Source organism: Salvelinus alpinus, chromosome 36 (genome assembly GCF_045679555.1).
Source record: "Salvelinus alpinus chromosome 36, SLU_Salpinus.1, whole genome shotgun sequence".
In the NCBI taxonomy this organism is placed as follows: domain Eukaryota; kingdom Metazoa; phylum Chordata; class Actinopteri; order Salmoniformes; family Salmonidae; genus Salvelinus; species Salvelinus alpinus.
The window spans coordinates 14,757,631-14,774,841 of record NC_092121.1 but is presented as its reverse complement, the minus strand read 5'-3'; the positions used below and the strand labels follow the sequence as shown (position 1 = coordinate 14,774,841).

The 17,211-nt window shown below is 41.4% G+C and overlaps 1 protein-coding gene across 1 annotated transcript; it reads right to left on the bottom strand.

Moving 5' to 3' along the window:
* Positions 1–615: 615 nt before the first annotated feature.
* On the bottom strand, positions 616–4,685 carry LOC139564859 (uncharacterized). The gene is made up of 2 exons (XM_071384697.1): positions 4,368–4,685; positions 616–3,041 (listed from the first exon to the last, which is right to left on the bottom strand). The coding sequence occupies exon 2, from the start codon at positions 2,944–2,946 to the stop codon at positions 1,780–1,782; it is 1,167 nt and encodes a 388-aa protein (XP_071240798.1). The 5' UTR covers positions 2,947–3,041; positions 4,368–4,685; the 3' UTR covers positions 616–1,779.
* Between the last annotated feature and the right edge of the window lie 12,526 nt (positions 4,686–17,211).

Below are 17,211 nucleotides of genomic sequence, written 5' to 3'. Positions count from 1 at the left end.
GCCCTGGCCTTAGTATTCTTTGTTTTCTTTATTATTTTAGTTAGGTCAGGGTGTGACATGGGTATTTATGTGGGTTTTGTAGTGTCCAGGGTGATTGTAAGGTTTAGGGGGTTTATTTAGAGTAGTTGGCTTTATGTTTAGTATAGTTGTCTAGCTGTGTCTATGTTGTGTGTAGTTGTCTAGGAAAGTCTATGGTTGCCTGAATGGGTTCCCAATTAGAGACAGCTGGTTTCTGTTGTCTCTGATTGGGAGCCATATTTAAGGTAGCCATAGGCTTTAGTTTGGTGTGGGGAATTGTCTATGTACAACGTTTGTAGCCTGTGTGTGCACTACGTTATTTAGCTTCACGATCGTTTGTTGTTTTGGTAGTTTGTAAGTGTTTTTGTTTCGTTTTGCCTTCTTCAATAATAAAAAGAAGATGGCTTATTTTCCTCATGCTGCGTTTTGGTCCGTCTCTCCTCCACACGATCGTGACACCATCCCTGATACTGTATGTTGCCCATCCCTGATACTGTATGTTGCCCATCCCTGATACTGTATGTTGCCATCCCTGATCAAGTGGCTGCTTGACTTATAGATGATTAGAAAGTGTACAATCAAAATGAGACAAAAATATTTCATTTCAAAGATTTATTCACAAGTACAAAAAAAATATTTTCATACAGATATTCACATAACAACAAATATTTTCATCACCTAGATACAGTTTACAGTGCATGTCTAGAAATTACACAGACCATGTATTCTTTGGACAAGGCTAACGAAAAGTATTCAACTGAGACATGAAAACACTTTCACTAGTTGCCAGACACAGTGTGTTGTCCTACATGAAGCATATCACATTTCAATGATTGACATGGTGTGTGTCTGTCCTCATAGCTATGCTGTTGACTGTGCAATGGAATGATAGAGTATTAGTTGATTTCCAATTGTCATCATCCAAAGTCCATTGTGTTGCAATACATTAAAGAGATGACAATAGTTCAACGTCCCCATTCAGGGACTGGAGACCGTCACCTTTCAGGTTATCTGTCCTCAGTGTCCTTTCTATGGTTGTGTTTACAGTTTAAAAGAATGTGGTGTTCTTTCCTCATGCATATTCAAAACCAATTAGTGCCAATGCCACAGCACTAATAATGAGTTGTTGAAGCTCCAGTTGAATTACAGTGTACATTAGTTCAGCACCAGTTCACCTCACTGTCTCAATCACTGACATTGCTTTGTCTGTGGTTGTGAGACCTTGAGAAGCAGCATTGTTGTACATGCAGAGTGGAGATGACAGTCAATAATACAGTATCCTCTGGAGAGGTGAGGCAGTGTCCTCTTGTGTCAGAGTGATTTTGAGGGTCTCACAGTGTATGGGGCAGAGGGCCACAAGTGAACCAACACATATAGCTTTGTGCTTTAATAAGGTGATGATGGGACTTTGTCCCTGTTACAGAAACTGTTCTCAATTGAGGCGCAGATAAGCGTTTAGGATTTAAGAGTAGAAAATCAGGACAACTCAAAATTAGAGGGTAAAAATACACACACTCCTAAACATAAAGGTAAATAGTTGGAATTGAGTAGTTGGGGTGGATCATAGTCCAGTTGGCCCAGGGCATTGGTTTGTCACCGTAGCAGCTCAGTGTGCCAAGGTACTGTTGTGTTTAGAGTCTCTGTTCCCCTCTATCTCATTTTCACCATGTGTATGTGCTTATGTTAGTATGCTAGCTCAGATTGAGCTTCCTCTTCTGGGATGGGACAGTTCACCGAGCATCCACTGACACAGTCCTGGGCTCAGTTCACTTTAGCCAGCAGCTGCTCTGAGAACAGCTTCTTGAGCTGGGCCACCTCTTCACTGAGGGAGCTGAGGTGGGACTTGAGGACATTGTTCTCTGTGTGGTAATGAGACTCTGTCTGGCCCTGTGGGGGTGTACGGTGGACATACTGAGTAGACTCTTGCTGTTGTCGCCCCCTCCGGGTCTCCTCTCCCTCCTGCTTATGTGGCCAGACTCCTGCCCCCTCAGCTCCACCCAACATGATGTGTCCGCTGGCTGCCTCCCGGGGACCGTCTCTTGCTCCCATTGACTGTATGGGGCTGTGCCTGTTGTCCTCGCCACTGCTGAGGATCTTGAAGCGCATTTTGTGAGGAAAGTTCTTTATGCCCTCCCCAGACTCCACTTTCCCCATCATCACTCTGGAGAGCTCCCCAGGGAAGTGTCCACTGTGGTGCACCTGCGCCTCTGCAGGGGAGTGGTGGAGCTCGTAGCCCAGCTCCTCTGCTCTGTGTGGGGACAATTTGCCATGATCACTCAGTCGGTCCTCAAAGGAGAGGGGGCTCCCTAAACTGGAGCTGTCAGGGGTGGAGAACCCAGAGTCCTCTGACATGCTGCCAGCGTCCCTGGAGCCTTGCACGCTGAACTGGCCCCCGTGGGCAGCAGGGTGGCTCCCTGGTCCACTGGGCAGATAGTAGTGTGGAGCCAAGGTCTGTGGAGCACAGGGGGCTGTGGGGAGGGGCAGGATGGGTGTGTTGGAGGGATCTTTGACCAGGCCGAAGCGGAACTTGAGAGCCAGCAGCTCGGCCCTGAGACGTGCGTTCTCCTCCAGCAGCGCCAGCACGCGATTCTCCACCACCATGTCGTTGACGCGGCGCTTCTCCCTGGAGCGCTTGGCCGCCTCGTTGTTCTTCTTGCGCTTGTCCCAATAGCCGTCATCTTTCCTCTCGCTGGGAATGAACTCACGCTTCCGTCTGAGGGCGTTTCCAGAGGTGGGCGGGTCATTGGTGCGCTTCAGAGCAGAGGTGCGTCCGAGCAGAGAGCGGGCCAGCAGGCTGCTGGAGGTCAGGATGGACACGGCCTCGTCTGTGAAGGACAGGGTCCCACCAGGTGCAGCACTGGACTCCCCACCACTCTGCTCCCTCATGTCTTGAGAATCTTCTTCAAACATCTCACTGGTCACACTCATGGTTTTGCTGTGTTGAGATTTTCTGTTCTTCAGATAGTGTCTCAAAATCCAGTGTCGTGGAATGTTTTGGCGGTAAATTGTTGCAATAGCCCCACCTAGCGTTCAAAAGAGGAAGAATAAATGGAGAGGGGGATTTAGTTGTTATGCAAGACCAGTTACAACACAATGTTATGTAACCCCATTACATCTTTCCAGTTAAACTGGAGCTACTTGCACAACAACCCCACATGACTCTTGAATAAGAACCATGATGTACTAAGTGCTAGACAGACATGTCGATCTCTTTTGAAAATGTTTACAATATAATAATCAAAGTGGGCTCCTGTCAGTCTAAAGGTTAAACGGTTAATTATAAGATCTATATTCGTATTTCTTTAATAAATAAGAGGCTAAAATGTTATTGTTTTTTCCTCCCAATTCTAAAGAAAGCTTTAATTTATTATCCCTGTCCTGACGCGCAATGACTGGAACTGAAGTCGCTTCATCAGACTAAATCAGTGTTAGCCTACATGTAGGTTAACATAGTGTTATATAACACACCGTATCAATCTCTAGAACAAGCTGCGCAATGACCTGCATTGATTGCCTTGTCTATTTTTTATTTCACTAAAACAAAATGGCTTAACAGTTTGAGTTCACGACCAGACGTTATATCTTTCAGGAATCGAATTGCCTCAAGGACATTTATTAGAGCACTAGCCTAGTTTGCAGGTTGATAATACTCCGCGCCCTACTGCTATTCCCACCGTTCATTTACAATTGGTTCGCTGTATTGATCGAACTGTTATCCTAGCTGCAGTACATCCCTAAACGAAGACCGAACTGGTTCTTCTCTAAACCGTTTAGTGGATGTCATTCTACATTCCAGTCAGATATACAAAGGGAACGAAATAACGTATTGAAACAGCAATGAAAGTTTCAACAAACTATTGCAATGAAGGTCCTTTTAAGCATAATTGCATACCTGTTCCACTAAATCTATTCAGATCATCTCAATTCATCATACTTTTGTGACTGTAAAGTGATCTACTGAATAGATCACTGGCGAAGCCTAATAATGACATTTGTGGAGTAGTTGTGTGTATGTATGTATGTATGTATGTATGTATGTATGTATGTATGTATGTGTATATATATATATATTGTAACGACCCTGGGTTTATTAGCGCGGAAATCGACGTTACAATATATATATATAAAATGTATTTTACTTCTAAAGCTGAATCGAAAGTTGGCTATAGTTTTCTTTACTTTGTATATTTTATATTATTTAACCTAAAATCATCGTAGCCTACATAATTGATAGGCTTCTGTTGTAGGCAACAATGTCACATTTCTGCTCCGTATGCGATTGCCTATTCTCTGTAGTATAATGAATGCACTGTTGAAATACACCGCATGCGTGAAAATTGTGAAATTACCTTGAGTTGGATTCTCGTTGTCTCAGAAAAGCACCGATCTTTCAGTTAAGGAAACGTGTCAGAATGTAACAGAGCGATCGTAATGATTCAGCAGCTTCGATTCAGCACTGGGTCATCGAATACACAGGATACTTTGTTTCCTGCACGGAGTAGGCTACTGTTAGCCTACTCAATATTAGACTACTAGTCTCTCTGACACCTTGCGTCTCGCGTTTCTGCTCCACTTGGAATGCTGCAGCTCCTATTTGTTTCTTTCCCGGTGAAGTTCAGCCGAGGACGTTTCCTATCCTCACTTGAACCAATGGGCCGCGTATGTGTGGTGCGCTCACTGAGACCGCCTCTCTCCATGTCAAGACCCACCCCGCAAGGGAAAGCTCACATAACGTTATGCTGCTCATGCATCATCAACTGAACTGGCTAGCCCATCCTTTCGTAACAATTAAGTAATATTGCCATCTCTGGCTCCCTCTCACTCTCCCTGCAGATTTCCAATAGACCTATGCTCTTCAACCAAAGTGAGTGACAGATCAGAGTTGTTGGAATATAATTGAGAAAGAAAATGCCAGCAGTCATTATGTAAGCACTTCACAGTTTTTCAGCATATGGTGATCTCCACTGAATCCATTCTCATTATAAAGGAGATATTCCTAAAAAAAAATTGTATGTGTCTGGAGGGATATAGTTCAGGGAAATACTCTCTGTTTTCCATATTGCTTCTTATGCAAGGATCTGTCTTTCACAGTGTCAATGAACTCCTTAACATAATCCAAGAGATTGACCCAGCCTTGTGAAATATTCTCAGAATCTCAGAAAAACACAGTATAGGCCTATTACGTAACACAATGGAACATACTAAAGGAGTGTTTTGGAATTACTTACAGAATAATACACAATGCTCTGAGACCAGGTTGCAACCATAGGGGTTCCATGAAAACAGCAGAATGCAGCAGTCACATGAGCTTTTAGAGTGGAACATACTGTATGCATCAGTCAAATGACCACCAAGCATCTTATGAAAATAAATCCTGGGTTTAAAAAAGTCTCTCTTGAATTAGTTTCAAATCCAAACCATAGGCAACAGCTTGAGACTTTATGAAATTCTTTCCCTCGCTGTCAGTCTTGTTCCTATAGGATTAATACATTTTTAAACCATTTTCTTCCATCTATGGAATTTTATCTGGAAATAGATAAAGACACATTTTTCAAATCTAAATTGGTTAAACTACACACATACACAGAGTATACCAAACATTAGGAACATCTTTTTAGTATTTAGTTGCACCCCTCCCTTTTGCCGTCAGAACAATCTCAATTCATCGGGCAAGGAGTATACAAGGTGTGGAAAGTGTTCCACAGGGATGCTGGCCCATGTTGACTCCAATGCTTCCCATAGTTGTGTCAAATTGTCCAGATGTCCTTTGGGTGGTGGACCATTCTTGAAACACACAGAAAACTGTTGAGCATTAAAAATCTAGCAGCGTTGCAGTTCTTGACAAACCGGTGTGCCTGGCACCCAGTACCATACCCTGTTCAAAGGTACTTAATTATTTAGTCTTGTCCATTCACCCTCTGAATGGCACACATACACAATCCATGTCTCAATTGTCTCAAGGTGGAAAAATCCTTCTTTAACCTGTCTCTTCCCCTTCATCTACACCAATTTGAAGTGGATTTAACAAGTGACATCAATAAGGGATCATAGCTTTCACCTTAATTCACCAGGCCAGTCTATGTCATGGAAAGAGCAAGTGTTGTTATTACTGTTTTGTACGCTCTGTGTATAATACTCAATGAACTGGTTGCTGACTTCATAATATATCATATCTGTTCTTAGGCAAAACAAGATGAAATTAATTACAATGATTAAATTAATAGTAACTCATCATGTACTTTTGATGTTCATCTGTTTATACAGTGTGATGTCCATTGACCACTCGGCCTACAATAGCCAGGCGCTGCAAGATGCTAGTGATGTCATTTCCCAATTATCACCCTCTCTGTCCATTTGGTATGACTACAGGCGTTCCTCCGGCCCTCTCCACTAACTATGCAACCACTACACACCCACCACAGCTGGCACAGTGCCTGCCTTGGTCCTCTCCCCCTCAACAATCCCTTCAACAAAGCCTGCGTGAGTGCTTGCTGTTTGCGTGGGTCTTGGTTGCAGAATTTATCATTTGTGTTTGATGCAAAGATATAAACAAACAAAAGATCACGTGAATCCTTCTTTAGTGGCGGTAGTCTGAGGCCCTCTCCTCTGACGTTACTAAACCGCCAGTGTGTCATTAGTAGCTAATGAGGAGGTTGTTCTGGGTCAGGATGAATTCCAGCCCATCTGGTCCAGCAAATGGCACAAAGTCCTGTTTTTTGCAGGGAGAGCACAATCAGTAATACTACTGGTGTGCATGCAGTAGCCTCTGTTTGGGATGCAGTACAAACTAGTCTCTTCTCAATATATTTTGTATTAGGTTGTAATAGTTACAAAATGCAGGTCTCTCATTAACTAACACATTACAAAGTTACATCAGGATTTTGCTCATTTAAACTGTACCATACTGTGCTGTGAAGGTTCTAATTCTATGGGGGCAGGGTTGAGGAGTAATGGATTACATGTAATCCGTTACATTACCGGCATAAAAGAGCAGGAATAGTGTTTTGTAGGCTATAGTCCAAGCTACTGTATTTCTTCCAATGGTGCGACTGCTGTCTGCATCCAAAGATGATCCAATTTGAATAAACACTTGGAGGTAAGGATGACAGCAGTGGTGTAGTCTATGGCGATATGGACATCCACTTATTATTGATATCTACATAGCACATTGATGTGTCACACTGTTGCTCTCTCATTTAGCTATTTGCGCCGTACGGATTGTGGTTGTTGTGGATGGCTGTCCACAAATTGAAATGTGTATTTGAACCCAATAATGGTTGAATTCAAGAAGTTTAAGTTGTAAATCAATCATTGTTTTTGAAATCAGTGGACAGTCAGGGAAAAATGAGCTCTTGCAACAGCCTATGGAATAAAAGTGGGGCTTTTATTGCGCAATCTAATTCATGCAGATAAAAAAAAAATCCATAGGCCTAATGGACCCATACTCAAACTAGCACACTTTTGATAGACTTAAAGGGGCAATCTGTAGTTGCTACATCCATTTTGGACGTATAAATTATTTCTAGTAATATAAAGATTTAATTTAATCGTATTATTATATGTAGTAGAAAGAAATGGGTTAGAAGAAGAAAAATGTAATATCCATATATGGCCAGCTATGTAAACTTTAACATTGATTTATCCTGAAATAGAAGTTGTTCAATTGGTAACATACATTTTTGTCTTCTTCTAATGCCTCTTAAGGGGAAAGTAAAAGTAACTGAATGTAATCAGATTACGTTACTGAGTTTGGGTAATCCAAAATGTATGTTACTTTGGACAGGTAACTAGTAACTGTAACGGATTACATTTAGAAAGTAACCTACCCAACCCTGTATGGGGTCAGGGATTAGTTGGATAATCCATTTTCTCCGGTGTTCTTCTGTACAGAACTCAATGTACATGGTGAGGTCACTGTCCTCCTCACTGTGTTTGCCATGACTATCACAGGCCAAAGGAGATCAAACATCATGGGGCCAGGCGCTAGTATATCTATTTATCTTACTGCAAGCTGGGGTGGGGTAGGTGGGAGATAGCTGGGATGCATTTCATGTATTCACAGACGTAATTGAACAGGTCATACTCCAATTCATATAATGGTACTCAATATCAGTGTCTTCAATTGAGGAACGTAAGTAGTTGAAAAGTTGCTAATTAGCTTAAATGCTATAGTTGTCCGTGATGAGATTCGAACTCGAAACCTAGATGTTCGCGTTGTACGCCCACTCATCCACTACAACCAACCACCTTAGCCTTAAGTAACCATCTATCTTATGTAACCATACAAAACGTGACATGTCATACTAATACCAGATTTAAATTTACTATGCTACGTCTAGTCTATGAGACCAGGCTGGATTACTGCAGGAAAAGATTTCACAACACTTCCTGCTTACCTGGACCACACCTTGTCAAAGTTTCTCTCTCTTTTTTCCGTCTCTCTTTCTTTCTTTCTTTGTGTCTCTTCGTTGTGCCTTTCTCCCCCCCCCTCGCACTCTCTATCTCCCGTCAAACTCTTTCAACCCTGTTGGCCTGTCTTGGATCATATCACAGCCTCATTCCAGAAGCTGTTTATTGTGTCTCAGTTTAGATAATGGGCTGTAACACATTGACACGTTGCATCACTTATCTGCCCTGCACTCATTGACACGCTACAGTTAGGAATGCTCAACACCATGCTGTAGTGTCTCGTAAAACTATAGCATATCAGTTATTGCCGTTGATGACACCCCAACCTGAAATAAAACTGTCATGTCCACATTTGACCTTCCTTTATAGGCTCAACACCATCTATCCCTCCACTTTTGCCTACACTATCCCCTCCATACAGATTCACACGTGCACTGTGCTGTAAAATGCTATTTTAATTCTATATAGAATTATTCCACAATCTTGCAACATTTACTTTTCCTAAATTTAGAATTAACTTCAAGCTCTGAATCAATACTCCTCTGTGAGTTCCACACAGAAACACATGTAACTCCCATCGAATCATTTATACACACAGCCACATCACTGCTTCATAATCATAAGCATATGAGTTGTATTGCGGCTCCTAAAAATAGAACACGACTCATTTTGTGTAACTTGGGGGTCTGTTTCATAACAGGCGGACTTAGTCCCCCCCCCCTCCTTAAATGGGCAATATGCTATTGCTACATACATTTTTTGACAAATTAATTATATATACCCATTGATTCTTATAAATGCTTTATGAGAATATTTTAACTGCCATGCCCCATCAGAACCTCAAATATAAGCTTATTTTACTCCATTGTTTGTAAACAGTGCAATTGTAAACTAACACTGTATAGCCTCAAAACATGGTTAAAACTATAATTTTGAGATCATGGATGGTCAGTCCTTGCATCCATAGCTTTGTCTATGGATTTTAGAGTGAGTTACATTTCTCCAGCCCCATCCCTCAGCTGTTTACCAGAACAGCAGCAGCGATGTTATAGTTTGAACTGCAGATTTCCCCTTTAACTTTATATTGTGTCTATCACTCTCCATCTACTAAATCCAAAGCACATGCACTAACTCACAATGAACACTCAATGAACACGCAGAACTTACTCTGTGTTAACATTTTGCCTTGAGGCAAAACCACATGCGTTTCAGTATTAACCTCTGACACACACATCAGAAAAACATGAGAAAAACAGAGCATTGTGATGAGGAACACAAGACCTCAGAACCCTTCCTTCCACATGCTTCTATTCCTGGATTCTAAAATACGTCACACAGTTGCCACAGCAACCACTGCTGGTTGCAGAGAGGGGATGTGATGAAATAATCATAAAATGGGCAGGTAACAAATGGAAAAACATGTTTTCACATCCAGATCAGATCAATAAACCAGAAAAATACTTTCAGCCTAAAGTAATTTTCCTCACAATATGTTGAAAAGCACAAATGTTAATGATGCAGATGCAGACAGAGTATGAAAGCCATGTCTGGCCGTTCTTATTTTAGGTCGTGCTCAGAAGTTCTCTAGCTCAGTGCCAGGTTGGCTCCAGGAAGGAGCCCAATCTGCATTATTTCCTGTAACTGGGAGGTAATGACCTTGTCACCTAATGCCATTATGTGACTCAATGTGTCACCAATCCATGTGTTGTTCAATGGGCACACTTTGACCTACAATCCTGGCTAGCTTCAGAGCGGATGTGACAGCTGTCTAGTGTGCAATTGTAAGAGGCAGTACTCATTGAAAGCAGTCCTTTTTTCTTTGAACATAGACTCTGATAAACACTTGTATTGGTTTCAAAGAGCATAAAAGCATATGGAATATAGCCTATTAGGCAATACAATATGTTATTGCTTTCTTCCACTCTATTGAAATACAAATTGACAAGGAACTGAATGTATTTATAGTTGTTGTGCAACTACTCTACTGTGACATCTGTCATGAAGTCAAACGCATTGTTAAGTTGTCATGAAATAAGATATAAATCCTCAGAGCTTGTGACGGAGGGAGTTGTGTGTGGGAGGGGGGGTCTGAGTTGTATTATTCTTACTGCTGGGTTGGTGTTGTTGAACAATCTATAGCACCGAGGGGTGGGGGTAGAGTGAGTGCATGACTAGGGTTATGTAACCTATGCTGTGCACTTACATAATACATTCATAATCAGCCTCAAGGACAGATATAGATGGCCTAGTTTCCACCTTGTGCCTGCCAGCATACCAGTGGCACAGTGTCCTGAATACTAATTTCACTGCTGGCTGCAGAGGGAAAAGGCTTGGGATTGTTCAGCATATGTATGGTTTTACAGATTTTGTATGCCAGATATAGTGATATGTGTCTAAGGAAGACAAAAAATGCATTTGCAGTATAAATGTTGAGACAAATATTGCCACAGATGTTTTGGTGTGAGGCTGATAGACATACTTTTTTGGTTTGCTAATCCCTCCTGTAGTTGACAACCTTTAGACATGACATGACGCATGAAGGCCTAACACACTGCAAGGCCCTGAGCCATGTCAAACAGATTCTTTTCCAAGTGTGCATGCAAGAGCAACCCTGTCATTACTCTATTTATACTTTCACAGCTCCAGACTCTTTCAGTATGCTGTGCTCGAGACATTTTGGAATGTTCCTCTACTCGTGTCACCTCTGCTCTTCCACCAACATTGCTGAGCTTATGGCCAGTTCCAATACTGATTCCACCACACTACCAAAGCTAAAACAAAACTCCCTTTTTGTCCACTGCTAACATGACCATATCAGCATAGCCTGGCTCAGTGTAACTCTGTGTATTGTGAAACCGTTAAATGACCTGTCAATCAATATCAGTTGGCCTATGTTCGAAATAGTTGTTGCATCATCCTCAGATAGCCGCCTCCCTCTCATTAATTTGAAGTTGAAACATGTTGTACTATCCACATTAGTGCTGTAGTGTCAGAGTGAATCCATTCAAATAAAGGAGCTAGGTTACGGTTGTTATCAGAGAGGACTTCCTCCATCATACTCACTTATTCCGTTGCCAGAGACAACTAAGTACACTTCATAACACCCTCTGATGTAACATGTTTGGATCAACACTGCCAGGCACATGTTCAGATTGACAGGAGTCTTTCTATCACTGTAATTACACTAATTCATTTTCAGAGTTAGTTAGCAGAATTGACTGCTTTGTGATTATTGAATAGTTGCATGACTGGGAGTGAACCCATTAGACTCACATGGTCCTATTCTCCTCAGTTTGTCATGTCCTAACAGCACATGTCCCCCATTTGCAGAACCTCTGAGTACAAGTAGCTTTTAGGACATACTTAGGTCTCAGGTTAAAATTAGAGTAGAAGGAATGTACAAATCCCAGAGAGCCCTAATAGAGGTATGTAGAGAAGCACTTTGTTCCATCCTATTCAATAGACTGTATGTAGTTTCCCTGTTCCTTACTCTGTTGCTGGGCAGATTATCGAGCTAATGTAATGAAGAAAAGAGAGGGAGATATAAATGTGTGATATGTGATATGCATTTAGATAAGGTAGAGGGAAAATACATCAAACATATGAATGACAAAAATGTCAATTAAAAACAGAGACAAGGAAACTCATCTGAAACTTTGCCCAATAATGTTTTTATAGGGCTTCACTTTAGCCTGCGTTTTCAGACAAACCCTTTCGAGATTCATCCATGTGTACCAGTATTGACTTCAGTTCACATCCATGTTGTAGCTGTAATGGAAAACAGTGACTTTCACGCTGAAACTACAGCATGTCAGCTGTGTCCACTGCATGCTTTGGTCTGTATATCTAGAGAGATATGCAGCCAATACAAGTATCTGCATGTCAAACATATCATTCCCCCCGAAAACTAGTATTCACAGCTTCAGTGATGGAAACTCCTTGTTGGACTAATGTGTTTGTGATGTTGAGGTTTATGTAATGTCTATTGGTGTTCCAGAAAAAGATCCAAAGGCTGTCTCAAGTAAAAGTACTGCACATACTGTCTTTCCACTAACTCCATGAATAGAGTAATGGCAGTACAGAGGAAGAACAGTGAAAAAAGGCTTTGAACAGTTGGCTGTAAGAGCTTAACCCAAAGTTACTTCAGCCCCTGATCCTCTGAACAAACCCCATGCCAGAGCTAGCCGCCAAGGCTAATAACACATTCTGATTGGTCAGTGATGGGAACTGTCATCTACTGTCATCAGATATAGGCTATGTAATTGTGACATGAGGACAATATGTTGAGCTGGGCCTCACTTGCTATCATTCTTTTCCTGGATTGAGAAACCCTGGGGGTTTTCAATTGCTCCATGCTGCTACTTTGACAATTGATAAAGGATTTATTGTGGAAGTGTTCAATTATGCATACTGGTGTTGAATCACCACAGAGAAAAGATTCCCAGCTGGTGGAGTCTAACTAGCTTGGTATATACCAGACTGATTTACCGCTGTAGCGAACCAGTCATGGGTCGTTCCATGTCATTTCAGCAAGCCATGACACCCACCATCTCAGATTGTTCTGAAATCATTTCTGTAGTAAGCAGCAGATCCGTAAGCATTATTTTGTTAAAATATAATTTGATCTCTGAGGAATTAAGTGGATTGATTGCACCCAAATGGACAATTTTAATATATAGGATTCATATAATCAATAGTTATAGTACCTAACAGCCAATTTGGACCAAACTTTTTTCTAACAATGAGTAAGACATGAGGAATCCAAAGAATTAGTCACACCCCACGCCAATCCCACCCCAACAACGAGTATATAGTGTCAGTTCTCTATGATTGACAAGTAGTATGGAGCTGTGGCTCAGAGTTTTGTTTCTTCATCCTATGTAATGTATTCTCAGTAAATTTGGTGTGTACCCCCCTGTTTTCCCATCTAGTGGTCAGAATAGGACATACACCCAACAAATTCAATGACAAATTTCTCTGAACATACTACACTGAACAAAAATATAAACGCAACATCTACACTTTTGGTTTCATGAGCTGAAATAAAAGATCTAAGAAATGTTCCATACGCACAAAAAGCTTATTTCTCTCAAATGTTGTGCACAAATTTGGTTACATCCCTGCATTTCCCCTTTGCCAAGATAATCCATCCACCTGACAGGTGTGGCATATCAAGAAGCTGATTAAACAGCATGATCATTACACAGGTGCACCTTGTGCTGGGGACAATAAAAGGCCACTCTAAAATGTGCAGTTTTGTCACACAACACAATGCCACAGATGTCTCAAGTTTTGAGGGAGTGTGCAGTTGGCATGCTGGTTGCAGGATTGTCCACCAGAGCTGTTGCTAGAGAATTTAATGTTCATATCTCTACCATAAGCCGTCTCCTGCGTCATTTTAGAGAATTTGGCAGTACATTCAACCAGCCTCACAACCGCAGACCACCTGTATGGTGTTGTGTGGGTGAGCGGTTTGCTGATGTCAACATTGTGAACAAAGTGCCCCATGGTGGCGGTGGGGTTATGGTAAGGACAGGCATAAGCTACGGACAACGAACACAACTGCATTTTATCGATGGCAATTTGAATGCACAGAGATACCGTGACGGGATCCTGAGGCCCATTGTCATGCCCTTCATCCACCGCCATCACCTCATGTTTCAGCATGATAATGCACGGCCCCATGTTGCAAGGATCTGTACACAACTCCTGGAGCTGAAAATGTCCCAGTTCTTCCATGGCCTGCATACTCACCAGACAGGTCACCCATTGAGCAAGTTTGGAATGCTCACGATGTGGAGGGTCCGTGGGATGTGGGGGGTCCGTGGGATGTGGGGGGTCCGTGGGTGTTTTTTGACCATTTCTTTAATTACTCAAGTCTAACTCATTGTTAGAATCGGATGTTAGCTACTATATTTATTCTGTATTAAATGAATCCTATAAATGAAAATGGCAAATTTGGGTGCAATTAATTAGGTACATTTTTTAGAGATTAAATTATATTTCAACAAAATAATGTTGCAGGAATGCTGTAACATTATGTGTTTCTAACAACAGAAACAATTTCAGAACAATCTGAGATGGTGGGTGTTGAACTCCTCTTTCTTGGGCTTTTTGAGGTGGAACTACCCTCATGCAGGCTTGTGGGATCAGGCTAGAGGCTAGAGTCCAACTATTCATCATCTAATTGTGACAACCTTGTCTTTGTTGTTGGCCCTTGTAATGTTGTCTTATTGAATTAGACAATTGTTGTTTTTTTGGGGGGGGGCTGGGGAGTAAAGAAGGAGAAAGGGAGAGAGCAGGGTATAGTGAGGACAATGGCATACCATAGTTGGGCCATTTGAGGACTGTTGGTTGTTATTACACCATGGACCCTCTTCCAATGTTGGTTTATTAATTTCAATTAATTTATTCAGATGGCAGAACAGGCAAGTCAGAATCTCCTGTAAACAGAGGTTATATATATCTTATAGTGGTGTGTAGAACCAAAACGGTCTGCCCTCCTGGAAGTAAGGTCAAATATTTGTGCTGCCATGAATTTACATTTCAAGTTTTACAGAATATTTTCTTCTTTGAGATGCAAATGCACTAAAACTGTTTCCCAAACATAAACCTTGGACTCATTCATTCTCCATGCAAAAAAGTGATTTATTCCCTCATCAACCATTCTTCTTTTTATCCACCTCAAAGGACCTCATAGATGTCAGTTACATTAGATTGAAAGAAGAAAACAGGCTTTTAGTGGTCATGAAGTATTCATCGGTGCATATCTGTTCCGTGGAAGAAAACTTGTACACATCTATCTGGCAGACGGGCAGAGCCACTTGTGAGCTTCCTGGTGGACTCTGTATGATAGGGTGAGGTGAGTGAGTCATCCTCTAGGCTTGTCTCTGCTGGCAGTTTGTTGGGCCTCATCTCATCTCAGGGTATTTGAAGGAGTGGTGATGTCAGAGCTGTCCCAGCTACACTCTGCCTGAGGCCACACAGACTGATCCTCATATTGACGAACACTGGGAGAGTGAGACTGGAAAGAATGGACCGTACTGTCTCTCTCTTTCACTCCTGCATCTTGCCCTCCTCTCTCTCACCCTCTTCCTTCCCCACTCCCTGTTTTCTCTGCTGTTTTCTGGCTGGAGGCATGCATATTAATTTTCCCGGAAGAAATTCCGAAAGTCAGCCAATGTGTTTCCAAGAAATGCTGGAACGCTGTGTGGGGCTTGGCATCGCTCCAATGGCTTTTGTTAGACTCAACTGTATCAATTGCATAACAAACACTACACTGCAGGCTTTGTATACAAGCCTATGAGTCAGAGGGGGACTCATATTTAAATGGCATTTCAGAAATAGAAAAACGAATCAGTTTAGCAGGCGGTGTTGTTGAGCTGTTATTTTTGCTTGGTGTTAACTGGTGCACATCACAGGTAGCAGTGTTCTATCACAAAGTAGGATATTAGTGACTCATAGCTGGATTAGTCACACAAGTCGCATAAATTATTTTCAGTCGTCAGCAACACCCTGATTCATATTACCCTTGTAGTGACTTTGTGGAACTACCGTACTGTATAGGAAATGCTTTCTCCTATTTGTAAGGGTGATATCACCATCTTCTGGTAAAAGATGGTATCACATGTCTGAATCCACCCACAGAGCCTCCTTGCTGTGCTAATTCAATAGACCTACTTATTACTGTTAATTGGATCAACTGTTTTTTACTTTTTGAAGAGGAATTGACCACTCATTTTCAGGCTAGTAAATGAATGATATTGTATGTTTTGATTATGAGAGTATGAACGCTACATTGCCTATAGAAAGTTTACACCCCCTTGAACCTTTTTCACATTTTGTTGTGTTGAAGTGGGATTGAAATAGATGTAAATTGTCATTTTTTTGCCATTAATTCGACGCAAAATACTTCATAATGTCAAAGTGAAAAGAAAATTCTACACATTTTTACAACTTAATAAAAAATCTATAACTAAAATATAGTCTGCATAAGTATTCACCCCCTTTGTTTAGGAAAGCCTAAATTAGTTCTGAAGTAAAATGTTTGCTTAATAAGTTATATGGACTCTGTGTGAAATAATAGGGGTTGACATGATTTTTAAATGACTACCCCTTCCTCTGTCCCCCATACTGTACATACATCTGTAAGGTCCCTCAGGCAAGAATTGAATTTCAAGCACAGATTCAACTACAAAGACCAGGGAGTTTTTCGAAAGCCTCTTAAAGAAGGGCAGTAATTGGTAGATGGGTAACAATAACACATCAAGAATTGTATATATCTTTAAGCATGGTCAAGTTAATAATGATGCTGTGGATGAAGCATTAAACCACCCAGAAACATCAAAGATGCAGTCGTCCTTCTGAACTGAGCTGCAGGAAAGGAAGGAAACTGCTTAGCGATATCACCATGAGGCCATTGGGCTACACAGTTCAATGGCTGTGACGCGAGAAAACTGAGGATGGATCAGCAACATTGTAGTGACTCCACAATAATTACTTACATGACAGTGATAAGAAGAATAAAAATATGAAGATGTTTAAAAAAAAATGTTTTTAACATGCATGTGTATGCAAAGTAATAGTGAAGAGAAAAAAAACACGGCAAAGGAATACTCTTTTTGGCCTGAATGCAAAGCCTTATGTTTAGGGCAAATCTAACACGACACATCACGAAATAACTGCCTTCTTATTTTCAAGCATGGTGGCTGCTGCATCATGGTATGCGGGTAGCCTAGTGGTTAGAGCGTTGGGCCAGTAACCAAAAGGTTGCTGGATTGAATC

Bases quoted from the DNA above. Each gene is read 5' to 3' on its own strand.
- LOC139564859 (XM_071384697.1), bottom strand. From the start codon at position 2,946: ATGAGTGTGACCAGTGAGATGTTTGAAGAAGATTCTCAAGACATGAGG.